This window comes from Dama dama, chromosome 26, assembly GCF_033118175.1.
Source record: "Dama dama isolate Ldn47 chromosome 26, ASM3311817v1, whole genome shotgun sequence".
NCBI classification, from domain to species: Eukaryota; Metazoa; Chordata; class Mammalia; order Artiodactyla; family Cervidae; genus Dama; species Dama dama.
Window position 1 is genome coordinate 29,172,880 of NC_083706.1, and position 20,562 is coordinate 29,193,441.

Below are 20,562 nucleotides of genomic sequence, written 5' to 3' on the forward strand. Positions count from 1 at the left end.
AACAGCATTAGCTTCCTGCAATCTATATTATAAAACCAATATTTTTTGCCACATATAAAATAGTATTAGAATGCCTTGTCAAATGCCTTAATTCTTCTATACGGATTAACTACCAGCCAATCAAGAAAGAGAATACAACTTTGTTTAAGGCATATGAGGAAAAGGGGAGAGGAGGGACTCTTTAAGACCAAGTGGGAGGATTCATGTCGCAGAGTCAGGAAAGTAAGTTTTCGTTTATATATCTTGCAAGAAGATAAAGTTTCCACATTGACAATATGTTTAGACAAGTTTAAAATATGTTATAAACAACACTTAGGTATTAATTTACATATAGATTCATGATGAAAGCCTAAACCCTCACAGACTCTACAGTCAACATTAAGTCACAAGGAGCCCAAGTGTAGGCCACTCAAAAGGCCTCCCAAAGAGGAGTTTCAGGGCATGGATTTGTGTTCTCCAGGACATTGGAAGTCAGCCTTCTAAATAGAGGTGTTAGTCACTTGGTCCAACCCTTTGCGACCCCGCGGTATAGCCCACCAGGCTCCTCTGTCCATCGAATTCTCCAGGCAAGAATACTGGAGTGGGTTGCCAGACTTCCTTGGTGGCTCAGACCGTAAAGCGTCTGCCTACAATGCGGGAGGCCTGGGTTCAATCCCTGGGTCGGGAAGATCTCCTGGAGAAGAAAATGGCAACCCACTCCAGTATTCTTGCCTGGAAGACCCCATGGACAGTGGAACCTGGTAGGCTCCAGTCCATGGGGTCGCAAAGAGTCGGACATGACTGAGCAACTGCACTTTCTCCAAGGGATCTTCCAGATGCAGGGATCAAACCTAGATCTCCCATATTGCAGGCAAGTCTGAGTCACTAGGGAAGCAAATAGAGGTGAGCCCAAGGTCAATTCAATTCTGATGCATCCTAGTGCTGACATGTGCTTTGGACAAGCAGGAAATTCATTCTGAAGTAGAAGAGAAAAGCCCCCCTTCCCCCAAAACCACCTTGAGGTTTCTTAGGAAATAGACCTCACTTGGCAGAAAATAGTATCTTCAAAATGTTCCTGCAATGCAAGACTGCCCTATGGGATAAAAAGTAGTTATTTCAGAGAAAGAGGGACTCTAATTCCAAGTACAAGATGAGAAGAGGCAGAATGGGGACAATGACTAGGAGGGGCGGGAACAACAGCAAGAACAAACTGCTGAGAAGTGTCAGGAGACTACTCAGAGGGAATAACAGGCGGGTCCGAAAGCCACACTGGTGTACTTGCTGTATCACAGTGAATGCTTTTGGCTGCAAATAACAGAAAACCCACTCAGCATATTTTTTCATCTTTCTCATGTAATAAGAAGTCTGGAGATGGCTTTTGCTGGTGTTAGTTCAACAGCTCGGTGATGTCAGGGTTCACATTTCTGTGACTCAAAGCCTATTCCTCATGGTCGTAAGATGAATGCAGCATAGCCAGGCCTAACTGGAAGGTGCCAGGTGAAAGGGGTCGGAAATGGAGATAACCAGGCAGCCGACTCTCAACCACCATACCATGAAAACGGTAAGCAAACTGGGCTTTTTCAAAAGGAGAGAGCTTCCAAAATGGGTGGGTGCTGAGTCCATCCAAATGGAACCTAAGATCCATTTCTAGGGAAAAATGGAAATTGCCACACACATTAGTGTAACGGCAGAGGGGAAAAACACCTATTCCAAACTTAAGTGTTTCATCGTATTGACCAAGAGACTAACTACACAACCCTCTTTCCCCCCAAAAGTTCAGACTTCCTAAATGTAGTGAGAAGAAAACATGAACTTGAAGCGCTATAAAACACAAGCAAGTTCAAAAAGGTGTATTTACTTACAAAGGAACAGAGCACAATAAAGAACAAAGGAAATAAAATGACAGGTGTACATATTTACATAGCAAGTGTAGGCAAAACTTATCAGGAAGATTCTTTAAATACTTCTACAATTGAGCATTTAACAATCAAAATCAGCTTCTAAGAATAATTCTTTATCACCTCAAGTGTTTTGGAGGGTTCAATCTATGATCCAAAGTATGACTCTCTTAGTGAAAAAATTATAAGTTTATATTCTTTGAAAATCTCCAAGTTGTTGGAGGCCAGGTAGACCACATCACTACCAATCTTTAAAAGAGTCAAAGACACTTAAATAAGCAAGTCATAACTGATTTAAGAAATCTTTTTTAAAAACCCAAATGTACCATCATCGGCTGTGTAGTACAATACAGACTTAGTTTACATTACTTTCTTAATCCACTAAATGGTTTCTGTTACCTTATAATGAGGTCTTACCGTTCTCAAATGAGAAACATTAAATCATTTACTATTTAGCTCTTAGGAAAATCATTCAAAGTATTTATTCAGCTTTAATAAACTTAACATATGTGGGAAAAAATGAAAAAGATCCATACACCTGACTATCATCAGTAGCCCGTTAACTGTTGGATCTTATAAAAATCAGACACAGGTCAGCATCCTTCTGACCTTTGCATAACATACCCCAGTGTACAGACTACATTTAAATTCATTAACAGGAGTCGCGATCCTTTCACAGGCAGGGAGAGGCTTGTCGGTATACTTCTGCAGGCCTGCCTTCGAGGGGTAGACACAGCCCCTGTTGCTCATGGCTTGGTCTACACCTGCTGGGTTTGTAGGTTCTTCCTTCAGTTCAACATACTTCTGACTTGAGAGACGGGGATCCAAACTGAAATAAAGCAAATGTTTAATACATTATTCTGATGTAAAAAACAGAATAGCACCAAATGACCCTTTGAAGCTTAACTCATTCAATAGTAAGTAGTTGTCTGAGAGCGGGCTATGTGTCAGGCACAGCGCTCAGGGCTGAGGACACGGAAGGTGAGACCTCAGTTCTGCCGGAACTGACAGAGGAGAACAGCTCATCCCTGCTCTGCTGCGCTGAGTTTTCATCTGCTTTTCGGCTTCCGCCCCTCCTCCTCTGCCATGCCAGTGACACCCACTGGACGTTAGACTCTGTCCCTCTTTCACTCCCCCCTTGTTCCCATGGCTTAATCCTCTTTACTTCCTCAACGAAACGATGAGATGGGAAACCACCCCCCAAATTAGGGTTATATCCGAAGTAAAGCAAAGAGGCTTCAAGTAAGGAGCAATCTTCAGGGTTAAGAGTTGAAATATATTGTGAATTCGTTTCAGTGTCCAGGGAGCATGGTCATTGAAGATAATTATGATCTCACTTGCTTTCTTAAGCACAATTATAAATATTCTATTTATCTAAATAATCCAGCCTTTACATGTGACCAGGAAAAATGCTGGGAGTATTCACATTTAAATATGGTTAGGTTGAATCTATTACATCATTCCTTTCTGGTCCTCTTAAAGTTACAGACGCCCAGTTCATACTGGGTGGTGACAGTGATAGACAGCAATGTCAAGTTAGCACATGTCCAGGATAAACCATTATAAACTTATGCATAAGCATTTTCCAAATCAAATGTTTTATCTCAAAAAACATCATAGTATGCTAAAAGCTAAAATGAGCATGTAAGTGAAAGTCAGTACAAACAACCAGAACATTAACAGCACACCATATCAACAAACAATTTTATGGCTCAGTCCACATAATTACTTCAAAAGAATTTGAAGGTAAAGATACATCATGAACAATATGCATGAGAAAAACTGAAAATTTAACCTTACATTATAAGCGCACCCTTGAAGTTTCTGGACTAGAAAATGGAGAAGACTCCCAACAATTATCTTCTTTCTCAAAGGAATCTTCTTCTTGGAATGCAAATTTCTGCTTAAGTGCATGGGATATTAGAGACACTGGATCCCAAGATGAGTCTTCTCTTTTCCTTTTATGAATGGGTCTGCCTCCAGGAGACCTAAAAAAATGGAGTAACTTAAAACTTTGTGTATTAAGTTCCTTACTAAGAGCTTCCCAGGTGGCACTTGTGGTAAAGAACCCGCCGGCCTGTGCAGCAGATGTAAGAGACAGGTTCGATCCCTGGGTCAGGAAGATTCCCTGGGGAGGGCAAGGCAACCCACTCCGACTAAATTCTGGAGAATCTTTTGGACAGAGGAGGCTAGCAGGTCCCAGTCCATGGGGTCACAAGGAGGTGGACACAACTGAAGCAAGTGCGCACAGAAGCCTTGACAAGCATAGCAAAAATATAAGCATTATATAGCAGAAATATAAGCATGACGTACTACAATCTAATCAGTCTTCAATAGATTGGAATGTTTTGCCTTAGGATAACAAATGTATGGATTAGGAATCAGAAAGCTGAGAAACCATATGGGGCTCTACCACCATCTGCTAGAACCTGGGATTTATCAAATATCATCTTTGTTTTTTTATTTTCTAATTCTCCAGTGGGTAGAAAAGTTTAAAGAAATATTTAATAACTTTTAAAAGGACTACGGAGTTCATGAAAAGAAAAACATCAGGCTGTTTGTTCACTCATTCAGTCTCAATGCTGACTATTTTGCCAGGCTCCATTTTTACACTCTGGGGGTAGAGAGGTAATCCTGCTCCCATGGAACACTCTAGGGGCAGGAGTTCATCAGTGAACAAGTAAGCAAGAACATCTGGGGCAGCAATTAGTGCTGTTAATAAAATAAAAGAGGGAGGGACTTCCCTGGTGGTCCAGTAGCTAAGACTCCCCACTCCCAATGTAGGGGCCCCAGGTTTGAGCCCCAGTCAGGGAACTAGATCCCATTGCCACAACTAAGAGTTCGCATGCTGCAACTAAGACTCAGCGCAGCCAAATAAGTATTTTTTAAAATAAATAAATAAAAGAGGGAAATGTGATAGTGGCTAGGATAAAGCACTTTCGATGAGATTTTGAGGATAAGTCTCTTAAAGGATTTGCCATTCTTGTTAAGGAAATGACAAGCAGTCAGTTTTACTGTAAACATCCAATGATGCATCAGAAAGGAGGCTGGCATCTGTTAGAAAGGGAAAACAGGTACAACTGGAGTGCAGTGAAGAAAGAAGGGAAGTAGGACGGGATGTCAGAGACACAAGGGCTGAATCCAGGCCACACCAAGGTGTCAAGATGTCATTCTAAGCACAGTGAAAACCACCAAAGGATTTTCAGCAGGGGAATGGCATGATCTGACTTCAATTTTTAAAGATCACTCTGGTCATTATTCATATACGGAGAATGGACAAGGAGGCAAGAATGAAAAGAGAGTGACCAGTTAAGAGGTCACTGCCAAAGTCCAAATTATATAAAATGGTAGCTTAAAGTGAAAGGTGGCAGTGAGGACAATTGAGGGTATATAGATTTGAGTGTGGCCTTCCCCCTCAAAAAATTATAACAGGAAAAACACATAGAAGAATTGAAAAGGATTTTCTTTAGAAGTATAATAAAAAAGCAAAGAGAAAGAAATCAGTAGAGGAAAGATATGAAGATAAGACAAATAATTCTGGCATTCAAACTTCTAATAGGAGTTTCAAGAAAAGGGAAAAAATAGGAGACGTATCAGAAAAATATTTTAAGAAATTTTCAAAAATAAGGGACAACTGATTGAGTCCATAAGTGCTCAGCATGAGAAATTTTAAAAGAACACTCCAGGGCTCATCGTCATGAATTTTGAGAACATTAGGATCAAAGAGAAGATCTCAAATGCTTCAAGAATAAGGGAAACAGGTTTCATATATAGTATCAGGAATTAAAATGACATTAACCTTGCAACAGGAACACTGAGAGCTAGAAACCAATGAGATAATGTCTTCAAAATTCTGAGGAAAAATGATTTTCTGCCAATTATATATCCAGCCAAACTAGCAAGTGTGAGAATAATAAAAAAGTTTCAGATACACAAGATCTTAAAATAATTTAACTTTTATGCATTCCTCAGGAAGCTACAGAAGACGGAACACCCAGGAAACAGGTGATGCAGCACTGGACAAACAGGATGCCCATGATGACAAAGGAAATCCTGAGGATAACAGTGCAGCAGGCTTAGAGCCACAAGTAAGATCAGAGAAGGACAGGGGGCTCCAAGAGGGGATTCCCAGGGTCTGGGGGAAATTCAGAGAGGCAACAGTTAACTGCCATAAAAAATAAAATTAGTTAACAAATAAAATGTAATTGTAGTATATGAAACGGCTTTCCTGTGAATGATTACTATTATAATAAGGATATAAATTCTGAACATGGATTTTAGACTGTGACTTAACCATATTGGGAAGATGTAATAAGAAGTGTATGTGTACATGTGTGTTAGGAGGTAGAATGTCTAAGAGAATGTATTTCAGATTTCTAACAATTCCAGTAAATATAACTAAAATACCAAAAAATAGCAAAAGTACAATGTTGTTTCAAAAATATGAAGATAAGACACTAGGAGAGTCACAAAAATTTGAAAATGATTCTCTCTGGGAGCAGTATTTAGGGTGAAGAAGAATCAAAGAGAAGACTTACATATGTTTAGTTTGATAATATAATTTCTTTAAATACCACTGATAAAATTTTGGTTCATTTTGCAAATTATGACAACACACCTTTCAATAGCACGTAGTTTAACCTTATTCATATCCTTTAGAACATCCAACATGTTTGGAATATCTTCATTTTTCTGGTGTTTTGAATGATGACTATAATTGGTCTTCCTAGCATCTGGTTGCAGATTTTTCACTTCAGTTGTTGAATTATCTGATGCACAAATATTATTAGATGCTATTTTCTTGAGAGAAGAACATGGAGGCTGTACAGAAGAAATCTGAGGAGGCGGTGGTGGAGGAAGAGAAGAAGGAAGCACTGAACTTGAAAACGAATCTTCTTTGACATTGAGTTGAGTAGCCCCTGATGATGGCTTTTGTCCAAAACCACTAGGCCTGTCATTCAAGTCCAAGAAACCTAGAGAAAATTTAGTCTGCTGAAAAATGATGCAAAACTGTCTCCGACATAACATGTAACACTAATTAGAATCAAAATAGGAACAATTTCTATAATGCTATCAAAATAATGACATGGTGGCCAAGAAGGAGACTCAACCCCATCTGCTTAGCAATTTCTGGAACAGTCAAGCAAATAGTAGATTTCTTTTTACACCAACTAGGATTCTTTGTGTAGGGGGAAGGGAGAGAATGCATTTCAAAGAGAAAGTAAAAAATGTTTTCAGTTACAATATAAATTTCATCCTCAGTTTACAAAAACTAAAACACAATCAACAGCTTGTGGCTAGAAACACACGAACTGATATATTCACTCTATGATGATACTGTAAACACCCAGGCACATATTTCTAGGCAAGAGCCTAAGATGGGTACCAAATACTTAAATTTTTCACAACAGATTTGCTCCTAAAATCATATGTAACATGACTACTTTTTAAAAAGTGTATATCTTATCTCATTTTTTATTCTATGGTAACATATACTATATAGTCTTTCATATAAATTATAAATCTATAATACTATATAAATATGGGTTATAAACAAATCATATGTGTGTTTATATAGACGTTTCTACATACATACAGATATGGTGTGTGTATGTATATTTTATTTAAAGCAAGTCACATCTCTAAAACTTTTAGAAAGAATCATCTAGAAAACAGTATTCACCTAGATTTGACGGAAGTATAGCAGCAATAACTTCAAACGACAAATATATGAACCTCAAACCTATACTCTTCTCTCAAATTAATGCATCCCTCTGCTTAAATTTCCAACGCTTTTCTAAAGATTTAGAAAAGCTTATAGTTGTCCATCCATATCCTCAGCCATATCCTCTACATCTGTAGATTCAAAAAACTGCTGATTGAAAATATTTTTTTTTAAAATTCCAGAAGTTTCAAAAAGCCAAACTTGACCTGCCACGCACTAACAACCATTTACATAACAATTCCATTGTATTTACAATGATTTGCATTTTATTAGGTATTATAAGTAATGAGAGATGATTTAAAGTACAGAGGAAGATGGAGGATGTGACAGGTCATATACAAATATGCCATGCCATCTTATATAATGGACGTAAGCATCCTTGGATTTTGGTGGCCACAGGGGTCCTAGAACCAAAATGCTGAGGGACAACTGTACTTAGAAAATTGGCTTTTAAATATAAAACTACCATCTTTGGCAGCATAGCTAGCTCTTCTTTAAACCAAAGCCATTCCGGTCACTGCAAATGCATCTTAATTTATTCTTAATAAACATCAGTGTTTATATATATATACACATACACACACACACATGCAACATCCCTTCATATTCCATATCATCCAGAAGATATATTAGCAGCAAACACTCTTTTCTTACTTAGAACCGCACCGACTTAAACACTGGAGGAATATTATCCAACCAAAACGAAAACCCAACGTTACTTACCAGCTTTTGTACTGTTCCCCAGTTCTTGCCGTCCCACAATTGTGGCAATCTGAGAGCGAAGAAAAGCTAGCTCATCTTCAAGGGCAGCTATCTTTTTAATTGCAGTTTCACTTTCAGGCCAATCATTTTCTCTTGGTTTGTTATGCCTTAAAGCAGGTGTCAATGGACCTTCAACTAGTTGCAAAGGATGAAAAGATGCAATTTTCTCCTCTTCTTCATTTTCCCATGTAGTATTTCTATGGGTAGAATGAAGGAAAAAAACGGAAAGAGAGAGATGGAGGAGGGAAAATTTTCTAAGAGAAATAATTTCTTTCAGTCAAAGAACAAAAACACCACAACAAAATCAGAATAGCACTCTTTACTTTGTAACTGTCTGTAGACTCACTGCGGACAAACAGTATCTTACACAACTTTGTATTCTCAATACCCAGAACAGAATGTTGCCTTTAGCAGGTGACCAAAAGTGATCAGTGAATAAAGGGACACATCTTGCTTTCAAACTGTAAACCAAAAATAATTATCCTATAACTGTTCTATTAACGTCAAATAGTACAAATGGATTTATTTAGAAATGAAGTTAATTTATTTAGAAATTCTACATAGTTGGAATATAAGGCATGAAAGGATTCCATGTTAAATTGGGGTAAATGCTCTAATTTTTTGAAAATTTATAAACCAGCTTTACATAGAATAAATTTAAGCAGAAATTTTTGAATAATTGACCTTTATTGTACTTACAGCCTGTATCTGAATGCCCTAGTATTCCCAAGCAGTAAAACATTCAAATGATGAAATATATTTAACATCATTGCCTGGTACATAGTAAACACTATATAAATTTTGGCTAAATATATAAAACAAAATAGATCTAGTATTGGACTTCCCTGGTGATCCAGTGGTTAAGAATTTGCCTGCCAATGCAGGGAACACGAGTTCGATCCCTGGTCAGGAAGATTCCCCTTGCCGAAGGGCAAATAAGATTGTGCACCACAACTACGAAGCCTGTGCTCTAGGGCCCACAAGATGCAATTCACCAAGTCCACGCTCTGCAACAAGAGGCTACCTCAATTAGGAGCCCCTGCACTACAACTAGAGAAAGCCCACATAAAGCAACAAAGACCTGGAGTAGCCAGAAAAAAATAATTTTTTAAAAAAAATCCAGTATTTAGTATACAGGAAAGAGCTTTCTCCTAAAAATGAATGTGGTGATCTTCAAATCCTTTTAATATCATTCCTTCATAGGCCTGGGTCAGGTTTAAACGTGCATTAAGAAAAACAAGCCAAAAATGAGAAAAAACACCAGTCATCCTTATCATGAAGACATTAGTAGGACTCAGCGTACTAGAGATACACAAAATAAATGAAAAGGCTCACTTAGTCTGAACACACTTCAACACCGGCAAGAATTCAGATTGTAGCCCACACCCCACTTTTGCAAGATATGTAGAAAAATTACCGAAATCTGAGATAACTGGCTTCCTCATCATGTGCCACACACCAAACGTCAGCAAAAGACGGAACTACAGATCCAAAGTTAGCCGGGTCCATAGAGTTCAAGAGCGGAACCAGCTAAAGGGAAAAAGGGAAAAGAAAGTCAGAGCCCTGCGGGCAGTCAGGGCGAGACGAACGCCTGTGGAAACCACTTACATAAGTTAAACTCCACAAGTGTGAAAATTTCACAAGTGTGCAAAGGAAAAAGGATATGCAAGAGAAAACCATACACCTGTTCGCAAGCAAAAGGACTCAGGAAAACCCAGTTCTAAAGTCTGAGCGTGTGGCACCGTTCTCTCCCCAGGAATGTCATCCAACATAAAACACAGACTAAAAAAATCAAAGAAACGACTCGGATTTCTTCACATCTGCCAATCTTGGGATATAATTATTTAAAGTAATAAAGACAAAAACACAGGTGAAATCACTTGTTCCCAAGATAAGCTACAGGTTTTTGGTTTGCAGGAAACATTTCTTCTTCTGTTCCAGTCTATGTCCCTATTTCCCTATAGAAATTTTTATACATGGTACTTAAATAATACACGTTGACTGACTTACCTCAAAATTAGGCCTGGGACAAGGTTCTAAAGGAAGAAATTTCCCAATGATACGAACAATACTCCGAGCTGATCCATAGTCTTTGTTTTCCCAAATGTGTAAAACCTATTTAAACATAAATCACTATTTAAAAAGTAGTACTATATTGAGCATGTTTATACTGTTTATGAAAAGAACAAATGTTAAAGATAGAATAGCATTTTTTTTTAAATATAGAATAGCATGCTTTTAAATTATTTTCTTCAAAGAATCAAACTATTCACATGTACTTTTTAAAAAGCAAGGGTACAGGGGAGTTCAGCAGAGGGGGGAAGTTAACATAAGCACATTCCAGGAAGATCTTCTGGGAAAGCACCACAAATTCATTTCCTTTTATTTCTGATAATGACCAAATATCCTGGGGAACTTTATTAATTTTTAAAAATTGACAATGTCAATTTCTCAAGCAATGAAGTAATACAGAGTATATTCATGTAATTTCCTTTAAAGAGGTGAATAAATAAATCATGCCCTAGACAATTTAAGAATGCTTTACTTACTGTGGTATTGGCACAAAAACAGACATGTAGATCAATAGAACAGAACAGAGAGCCCAGAAATAAACCCACCCATGCACGATCAATTAACCTATGATATGGGAGGCAAGCATATACAATGGAGAAAAGACAGTCTCTTCAGCAAGTTGTGTTGGAAATATGCACAGCTACATGCAAATCAGTGAAATTAGAACACTCCCTTACACCACGCATAACAATAAACTCAAAATGATTTAAAGACCTAAACATAAGATATGATACCATAAACTTGTAGAACAGAACATAGGCAAAATATTCTCAGACATAAATTCTAGCAATATTTTCTCAGATTGGTCTCCTAAGGCAAAAGAAATAAAAGCAAAAACAAACAAACAGGATCTAATCAAATTCAGAAGCTTTTGCACCACATGAAAACCATAAACAAAACAAAAAGACAACCTACAAAACATTTGCAACCAACAACTGGATAATATCCAAAACATACAAACAGCTCATACAACTTTCTAGTAGCTACATTTGAAGAGTAGAAAGAGACAAGTGAAATTAATTTACTTAATGTATTTAATTCATATATGCATATTATGTCAATGTGAAATCAATATTTTTTAAAAACAATGACATTATTTTATAATACATTACTTTTTTCAGACTAAATCTTCAAAATCCATTGTATATTTTATACCTGTAACAGATCTCAACTTAGACATTTCAAGTATTTAAAAGTGACAACCACACTGATCAGCACAGCCTATGATACAGATGCCCGACTTAATTAACATTATTATCTCTATGGTTCTGCAGATCACTCACAGGTGCACCCTTGCTAAGAACCACAGGCCTAGACACTTCACTACAGTGAGGGCCACTATTGTGACACACAGTCATGTAATTCTTGGTTAATGTAAATGTCTTGCTCTGCAATTCCCATCCTGCCAAACTTCTGTCCTTCTCTCTCATTCCTTCATTGCCACTAACCATCTTCACCACTCTTATGATTTCACCTCCCTCTTATATTCCTGCTCTGGCACCCTCCAACTAACTTCACTGACTGTCCTACTAAGTAGGGATTATCAAGTTGTTTCCATGATCTGCTCAGTTCAGATCAGTGCAGTCGCTCAGTCATGTCCGACTCTGCAACCCCGTGAACCACAGCACACCAGGCCTCCCTGTCCATCACCACTCCCGGAGTCCACCCAAAATCATGTCCATTGTGTCGCTGATGCCATCCAGCCATCTCATCTTCCATCGTCCCCTTTTCCTCCTGCCCTCAATCTTTGCCAGCATCAGGCGCTTTTCAAATGAGTCAGCTCTTCACATCAGGTGGCCAAAGTACTAGAGTTTCAGCTTCAACATCAGTCCTTCCAATGAACATTCAGGATTGATCTCCTTTAGGATGGACTGGTTGGATCTCCTTGCAGTCCAAGGATCTCTCAAGAGTCTTCTCCAACACCACAGTTCAAAAGCATCAATTCTTTGGCGCTCAGCTTTCTTTATAGTTCAACTCTCACATCCATACATGACTACTGGAAAAACCATAGCCTTGACTAGATGGACCTTTGTTGACAAAGTAATGTCTCTACTTTTTAATATGCTGTCTAGGTTGGTCATAACTTTCCTTCCAAGGAGTAAGCATCTTCTAATTTCATGGTTGCAATCACCATCTGCAGTGATTTTGGAGCCCAGAAAAATAAAGTCTGACACTGTTTCCACTGTTTCCCCATCTATTTGCCATGAAGTGATGGGACCAGATGCCGTGATCTTAGTTTTCTGAATGTTGAGCTTTAAGCCAACATTTTCACTCTCCTCTTTCACTTTCATCAAGAGGCTCTTTAGTTCCTCTTCACTTTCTGCCATAAGGGTGGTGTCATCTGCATATCTGAGGTTATTGATATTTCTCCCTGCAATCTTGATTCCAGCTTGTGCTTCCTCCAGCCCAGCATTTCTCATGATGTACTCTGCATATAAGTTAAATAAGCAGGTGACAATATACAGGCTTGACCTACTCCTTTTTCTATTTGGAACCAGTCTGTTGTTCCATGTCCAGTTCTAGCTGTTGCTTCCTGACCTGCATACAGGTTTCTCAAGAGGCAGGTCAGGTGGTCTGGTATTCCCATCTCTTTTGAAATTTTCCAGTTTATTGTGATCCACACAGTCAAAGGTTTTGGCATAGTCAATAAAGCAGAAATAGACATTTTTCTGAAACTCTCTTGCTTTTTCAATGATCCAGTGGATGTTGGCAATTTGATCTCTGGTTCCTCTGCCTTTTCTAAAACCAGCTTAAACATCTGGAAGTTCATGGTTCATGTATTGCTGAAGCCTGGCTTGGAGAGTTTTGAGCATTACTTTACCAGCGTGTGAGATGAGTGCAATTGTGCGGTAGTTTGAACATTCTTTGGTATTGCCTTTCTTTGGGACTGGAATGAACACTGACCTTTTCCAGGCCTGTGGCCACTGCTGAGTTTTCCAAATTTGCTGACATATTGAGTGCAGCACTTTCACAGCATCATCGTTTAGGATTTGAAATAGCTCAACTGGAATTCCATCACCTCCACTAGCTGTGTTCATAGTGATGATATGTTCATTATTACCCCAAAATGGTTCATTCTTTTGATACTGTTCTTGTGTTACTAATGGATGAACCACCCCATTCATCTAAGAGTAGATGAACTACTCTTAGCTAGAGAAAAAGAAATAAAAAAATAACATTTAGAAAGACAACTTCCGCTGGGTATTCTGCAACCTCTTCATAACATGTTTTGTTCACTACTGTGTCACCCAGAGCAATTGTCCATCTCTGAAATCCCCAAGGCTACCATTTCCATTATCTGCAAGTGGTCTTGCCTCTGCTCTTCAGAAAACCAGTGACTGATATAACATACCTCACCTTTCATTTCTCTCCATATAAAATCTCTCCACATCTCTCACTTTATTTATTTTTTTTTATTATTTTTTTTTTCCAGTGGGTTTTGTCATACACACATCTCTCACTTTAATTCTACTCTTTTTTGATGGTGCTGTTTGAAATTTTATTAGTTTTTTTTAGTTAAAGTATAGTTGATCCACAATGTTGTGGCAACCTCTGCTATACAACAAAGTGACTCAGTTACACGCAGACATTCCTTTTTTATATTCTTTTCCATTATGGCTTATCACAGGATAATGAATATAGTTCCCTGTGCCACTAAACAGTGTGATCGTGTTTATCCATCCTACATATAATACTTTACATTTGCTCATCCCAAACTCCCAGTTCTTCCTTCCCTCTCCCGATCCCTTGGCAAACACAAGTCTGTTCTTCATATCTATGAGTCTGTTTTGTAGATAGGCTCATTTATACCATATTTTAGATTCCACTTATAAGTGAGATCACATGATATTTGTCTTTCTCTTTCTGACTTACTTCACTTAGTATGATAATCTCGAATTGCATCCATGTTGCTGCAAATGGCATTATTTTGAGACTTTTATTCTACTTTTGAGCATCCTTCTTCCTTCCAAGGCCTTATTTACTTCTATTCCCTGACCAACTACTTTCTCCAGGGCACTGCTCAATCATTCTCTCACTTGTATCTTAATTTTTTTCTATGATTAAGGATAAAATGCTTACAAACACAAAGTTACCTCTAACACTGAAGATTGCTGAAGCCACTTTCCTTCCTGGACCATTCTTCAAACTACTACAGCTCTGCTGCCACTCTCCACCTACAGAAATCCCTAAAGCCATCAGTAATCTGATAATCAACTAGCAGCAACTACTGATAAGCAAGTCTTCAGCTATCACTTGGTCTTTGTTATTTTTAACCTCCCCAATTCTGAAATTCAAAATGCTTTGTTATGGACATCCTCTATCATCAAATAACAAAAATACACAGATAACTCCAAATCTCAATCTCTTTTCTTTCCTACACCCAGAACCACATATCTAATTATCTGCAAGATATTTGTATTTATATATTCCAACAGATTTACCTTATCTCCCTAGGAGAAAGTAGTTCCTCATACTGAGCTGTCCATTTTTATTAATGGCTCCATCGTTCTTCAACTGACTTTTGTTCAAAATCCTTTCTTTATCCTTGACTATTCTAATTCACCACACCAAATAGCAACAATTTGCCCACTTTCTGTATGCCCCTTTATTATTTTGTCTTATATGTACTCTTATAGCTATATGTATATGTTTCTCATATCTCACACTATAAGAATAATGAACAAAAGAAAGATGCGTTGCTACTCTGCATCACCTCCAGAACCATGCATATTGTCTTAGATCTTAGATGTCATAGCTTCTCAGTAAGTAGACAAAATCTGATTTATGATTCTCACACCTAAGTCAACCTTTCTCCTGAATTTGCTGAAATATATAACTCATCATTCTATAACAAATGTCAAACACTTTTTTTTCAACTTTTTATTAAGGACTGATGTTGAAGCTGAAACTCCAATACTTTGGCCACCTGATGCGAAGAGCTGACTCATTTGAAAAGCCCCTGATGCTGGGAAAGATTGAAGGCAGGAGGAGAAGGGGACAACAGAGGATAAGATGGTTGGATGGCATCACCGACTCAATGGACATGGGTCTGGGTGGACTCCGGGAGTTGGTGATGGACAAGGAGGGCTGGCGTGCTGCAGTTCATGGGGTCGCAGAGTCGGACATGACTGAGCGACTGAACTGACTGACTGGCTGACAGGTGACTGACAATGTTGCGTTAGTTTCAGGTTCAAATTACCTTAAATAAAACCACTAGAATTTTTTAAATATTTTATCTACGAGGGTCATGTCTGTCTTTCACTTCGTCATGTCTATCTTTTGCTTGGTTTCGATCTTTCATCAGCTTTTGACCCTTCAAGTAAATAGGTTCCTAATAATCATATCCTTTTTTTAACTCAAATTATCAAAGCTACACTATTGCAAACTTGCCTTTGTTACACCTTATATAGAAATAACAATTTTGCCTTGAATGTTGACATATAAATCACTTCCAAAATAAGACTCCAAATACAACAGGTTCATTCAAATCCATTAAAAACCATTTACCTGGTTTATGGGAACACCAAAATATTCCAGCATCTCTCGTAAGATACTCAATATGAATGACATTGATGAGGCAAATACAGAAGCAAATTCAAAGAAACATTGTTTCTTGATACCTTAAGGGGAAAAAAATAAGAAAACATTACTCTTGATAAATAACTGCTGCACACACAAACAAAAAAGCCTTCGTTACACATTACACCATCAATGAAACTAATCTTTCTGGCCAGCATTATTTTGAGGTGAGGAGAGAAAAAGAGGAATGGGGGAATGGGGAAGGGCTGGGTTAAAAAAACAAAAACAAAAAAAACTTCAATTTATCAGTTAAGTTGCATTAAAAATTCATAGGATTTTTTGAACCTCTTAAGGGACGCAGCGCTCAGCTGCTCAGTCGTGTCCAACTCTTTGAGATCCCGTGGACTGTAGCCCACCAGGCTCCTCCTTCCATGGAATTTTCCAGGTAAGAATACTGGAGTGGGTTGCCATAGTCTCCTTCAGGGGATCTTCCCAGCCCAGGGATCGAACTCACATCTCCTGCATCAGCAGGCGGATTCTTTACCACCGCGCCACCTAGTTAATAAATATCAATCAAGGATAGGCTGGAAACTTAGCAGGAAGCCTTCAATTTAGTTGCAACAGCGAGAGCCGAAAGCTTCGCCTCCCTCCGAAAGCTACGGCTGAGACTAAGCAGGGATGAGATCAGCCCTTCCTTGAGGGCAGGCAGGCGGCCGACTAGAGACTTTGACCAAACAAAAGGAATAATAACACTTCTTTACGGACTATCGGAGCACCACCCATCTCTCCTCGCTCATTCTAAAGATAAGGAGTATGAAGCCCAGACAGGCGACGTGACTTGGTCACCCAACTACTAAGTAACAGACCGAGACTAGTTCCGGCTTACGTCACTCCCTTTGGCCCCAAGCCGCCTCGGGGTCTCTCCGCTCGGTGAGCGCCGTCGCCTGGCTCACCTTCCTCCGAAGCCCAGCCTCCCGGCAACCGCGGGAACTTTAAGCTGCAGTCATTAAGGAACCTCGCGGCGGAATCCGCAGAGGAGGAGGCCAGGCGTGCTCTCGTCCTGATTCAGGAGCGCTTAGAGGTCCACACGTGCCCGCACTCGCGCCCCGGCTTGTCTGCCACGGGCGGAAACACCTCCACTGGCCCAGGAATTGTCCCTGAAGCCCCTCACCCAGGCGGGATAACCGGGATGAAGACTCGGCCTTCCTCCAGTGCGACACTCAGCCTGCGGCTTAGACCTGACCGCTACTTCCGCGTCCCAGGACGAAAATTAAACTCCGCGGGCCTTGACCCAAGCCCGATGTCATTGGACAAACCTTTAGATCGCTGCTTGTGATTGGTTACGGAAGGTTATTTAGACCCACAGAATGTCCTTTTCCCTCAAGAAGGCGGGCCTTCAGCGGGGCAGCCAATGGAAGCTTAGAGTCAACGGGTGGGCGAGGGAGATAGCTCAAAATGGCGACGCATGCTCAGAACGTGTCTCTAGGTTTCCCCGGCGCTGTCAAATACCTGCGTAAGAAGCCTGGCGTTGTGGAATCTTACGGCCACTGGGCCAAGCTCACGATCCCGAGTTCGTGCCCCGTACAGATCATCGCAGGGAAAGTGTGTCGTCCTCTACATACAGACCCCTCTCCCAAGTACGCTTGTCGTGGAGTGTCGCGATTTATTGTTTAATCATTCGTCCATTCAGCGAACATCTGTTGTTTATGGGACTAGTGAACCAGTGAAGTTGCTCAGTCATGTTCGACTCTTTGCGATCCCATGGACTGTGCCCTACCAGGCTTCTCCATCCGTGGAATTTTCCAGGCAATTCCAGTACTGGAGTGGGTTGCCATTTCCTTCTCCAGGGGATCTTCCCGACCCAGGGATCGAACCCAGGTCTCCCGCATTGAAGGCAGACGCTTTACCGACTGAGCCACCAGGGAAGCCCTGTTTATGTTTAAGGGATTAGCAGGTGCTTAAACACTCACCGAGAAATCTGCAGCATTCATGAAATGCTCCAGGTTATCTAGGCTATCAAATATGAGACGTATGCTGACCTGGTCTAGCCAATGATGGTTAAGCGAGGACCAAGTCCTGGCAGTTGATATCTCAATTTTCAGTTCTGATCTTAAGTTACTGGGCTTCATGAGACACTACAGCTCCTGCTTTTCATATTTCAGCATGAAATGCATTGGAGTAACATAATAATTTGTCTCCTGCTGACCAACACCATTTTTAGGTGGGAGAATTTTCCAACAAATTTCTCTGTGTCCACAACATGTATTCATTCAGCTAACACTGGATGTCTACTATGTGCAAGGCATCATTCTGACCACAGAGAATGCAATTAGCAAGGTAGCTAAGATCCTTACCCTCCTGGAAGTTACATTCTAGTGGAGACCTGAGGTTTCTCTGAACACCATATAAATAGCATGTCTCCATTCTCTTTTCATGATTTATTTTTCTTTACAGTACTCAGACCATGTAGTATTTATGCTCTACCTACTGCCAAACTAAACTCCAGAACAGGAACTCTGTCTTGACCCATGCTGCATCTCCAGCATTTTAGAGGAATACCTGGTATATTTGATGAGCATTCAATTAAGAGTTTGTTGAGTAAAATTATTCTATATGCTTAAGAGAAAACAGACACCAAGAATGATTTGACACTAAGAAACTGGCAGAACAACAGTGCTTAAAGTCATAGGCCCAGTAGTATAAGCTAGATAAGGATGAAGGGAGCAGGAGGGGGCTGCTGGACAAATCTAACAGGAAATAAATGGATCAGCAAATAAATCATGATCTTGTAACTTCCTCTTTCCAATCTGGTATCAAACAGCACACAATAGGGCCAAAAGGCAAAATATCCCTTGAAAGAATGAGAAGGAAAACCAGTAGTACTAACACCTCCTTCAGGCTGCACTATTAATAGAACTCAACTGATCCAAGTGCAAGATGGGCCCAGGTCAAATGCTACACCTTCCATGAATGCCTTGCTGACAACTTTCCTCTAACTCTTCAGAGATCCTTCCTCCATTTTGTGTGTACCAAAACAGTCATACATACCACACCTTGCTAATCTTTTATGCAATATGACATTATTTTTCTATGACTTTTAAGTGAAATTACTGTCCTGAACTTTGAGAATGATGCAGGATTCAGTAAGTCTTTTCTACCTTTTCTGTCATTTAGTGGTGTTTGAAAATATGGTGGCATGCATTCTAAGATCTTCCTGGCTGTGTTCCCCTCTCCCAGTTGAATCTAGGCCCTTTTCATCTCCTGTCTCTACTCTGCCCATTAAGATTCCTTTCAGTCCTTTCCTCACTGTGGGGTCCTGTCCTTAAAAGGGAGTCTTGTCTTGACAGGTCTACTTTAAGAGTTCTCTGAGGTCAAGGGCTCCAGTCTCTCCAGGCCTTACTGTGGGTGCCTTGTGCTCACTCCTGGAGGGGACAAAGCCCCTGTTTTAGCAGGCTCATTTGAGAACCTCCTTTTCCAGCCTGTCAGATGCTACCCAACTCTTACTTTTACTCACACAGGAATCAGTACCAGGCAGGTTGATCTGTCCCCATCCCGCAACTTGCAGGTTAATAGGAAAAGCTTGTCACCTTTGGTTTTATTATCTCTCTATATATATTTTCCCAGAATCATTAATAATACATTACTGTTAATCATCACACTAGGTACTGTATTCTCAAGAGCAAGAAATTTTGATTCAACTTTAAACCCATTTGCTAGGAATACTTTCCCAGTGAATAACGGAGGTTGAGGGCTAGTTTGAACAAAGGCTAGAAAGTTAGGTACTTAATCTTGTGAACTGCCCAGTTACAAACCCCATTAGTCTTCTGACACAAACCTCAATTTTAGGTGATTAGGAGGACTCCAATTATTGTCATTACCTTAAGTAATGTGGCAGGATACAATGTTAACATTCTACCAAGTATGTAACGGCCTGTCCATAGTATGTTATGTCCTACACAACACATAATGCTAATTATTAAACATTTTACTCTAGCAAAGCATGACACATAAGCAGGAGTTGCCAGCCTGAAAGAATAAGGACAAGAGGAATTTTCTGATTTTTCGCTAAGGTATAAGATTTTAAGACAGATAAATGGACAAGAAGTAGGATAAGGCAAACGATTAAAAAAAAAAAAAAAAAAAAACCCAGCTTACAGAAAATTCCTGTAGTTCATCCTAAGATTTAGGCAACAAGAAATCAATTTTAGTTTAAAACTTTTTTTCAATTGAAAAACATTTCACTGATGGCCATTAAAAAAAGAAATTTAAAGGTCAAGATCTCCAAATTAGAAGACTGCTGCAGTAACTGAGGTAAATGTGATGAGCATCTTTACCAGTTATCACATGGGTGAAAAGAGCCACATGTTGACTTTGAAAGTTGAGTATCATCACCAAATGTAAACATAAAATCACTGTATACTGACATTAACCAGTGAAATTTGTTTTTAAAATATTGTTTGGCTGCCTCAGGTATTAGTTGCATCATACAAGACCTTTGATTGTGGTACGGGGACTCTCTAGTTGTGGGCCCTGGATTCAGCAGTTTAGGCACATGGGCTCAGTTGCTCTATGGCAATGTGTGATCTTGGTTCCCCAATTAGGTAT

General features: G+C 39.5%; 1 protein-coding gene across 4 annotated transcripts; it reads right to left on the bottom strand.

Moving 5' to 3' along the window:
• Positions 1-745: 745 nt before the first annotated feature.
• On the bottom strand, positions 746-17,808 carry MTFR2 (mitochondrial fission regulator 2). 4 transcript variants are annotated; one of them, XM_061130086.1, is made up of 9 exons: positions 16,911-17,808; positions 16,303-16,512; positions 15,946-16,058; positions 10,375-10,479; positions 9,782-9,894; positions 8,326-8,561; positions 6,496-6,850; positions 3,678-3,865; positions 746-2,706 (listed from the first exon to the last, which is right to left on the bottom strand). In XM_061130086.1, the coding sequence occupies exons 3-8, from the start codon at positions 16,006-16,008 to the stop codon at positions 3,679-3,681; spliced, it is 1,059 nt and encodes a 352-aa protein (XP_060986069.1). In that variant the 5' UTR covers positions 16,009-16,058; positions 16,303-16,512; positions 16,911-17,808; the 3' UTR covers positions 746-2,706; position 3,678. The 4 variants fall into 4 exon arrangements, with proteins under 4 accessions (XP_060986069.1, XP_060986068.1, XP_060986066.1 ...); XM_061130085.1 differs by lacking the exon at positions 16,303-16,512 and having other exon boundaries at positions 17,467-17,808; XM_061130083.1 differs by lacking the exon at positions 16,303-16,512.
• Between the last annotated feature and the right edge of the window lie 2,754 nt (positions 17,809-20,562).

Bases quoted from the DNA above. Each gene is read 5' to 3' on its own strand.
- MTFR2 (XM_061130085.1), bottom strand. From the start codon at position 16,008: ATGTCATTCATATTGAGTATCTTACGAGAGATGCTGGAATATTTTGGT. The intron at 10,480-15,945 runs GTAAATGGTTTT...ATGTTTAAATAG, and splicing joins TTGGTGTTCCCATAAACCAG to GTTTTACACATTTGGGAAAA. The intron at 3,866-6,495 runs GTGTGTTGTCAT...CCATTTTTTTAG, and splicing joins AAACTACGTGCTATTGAAAG to GTCTCCTGGAGGCAGACCCA.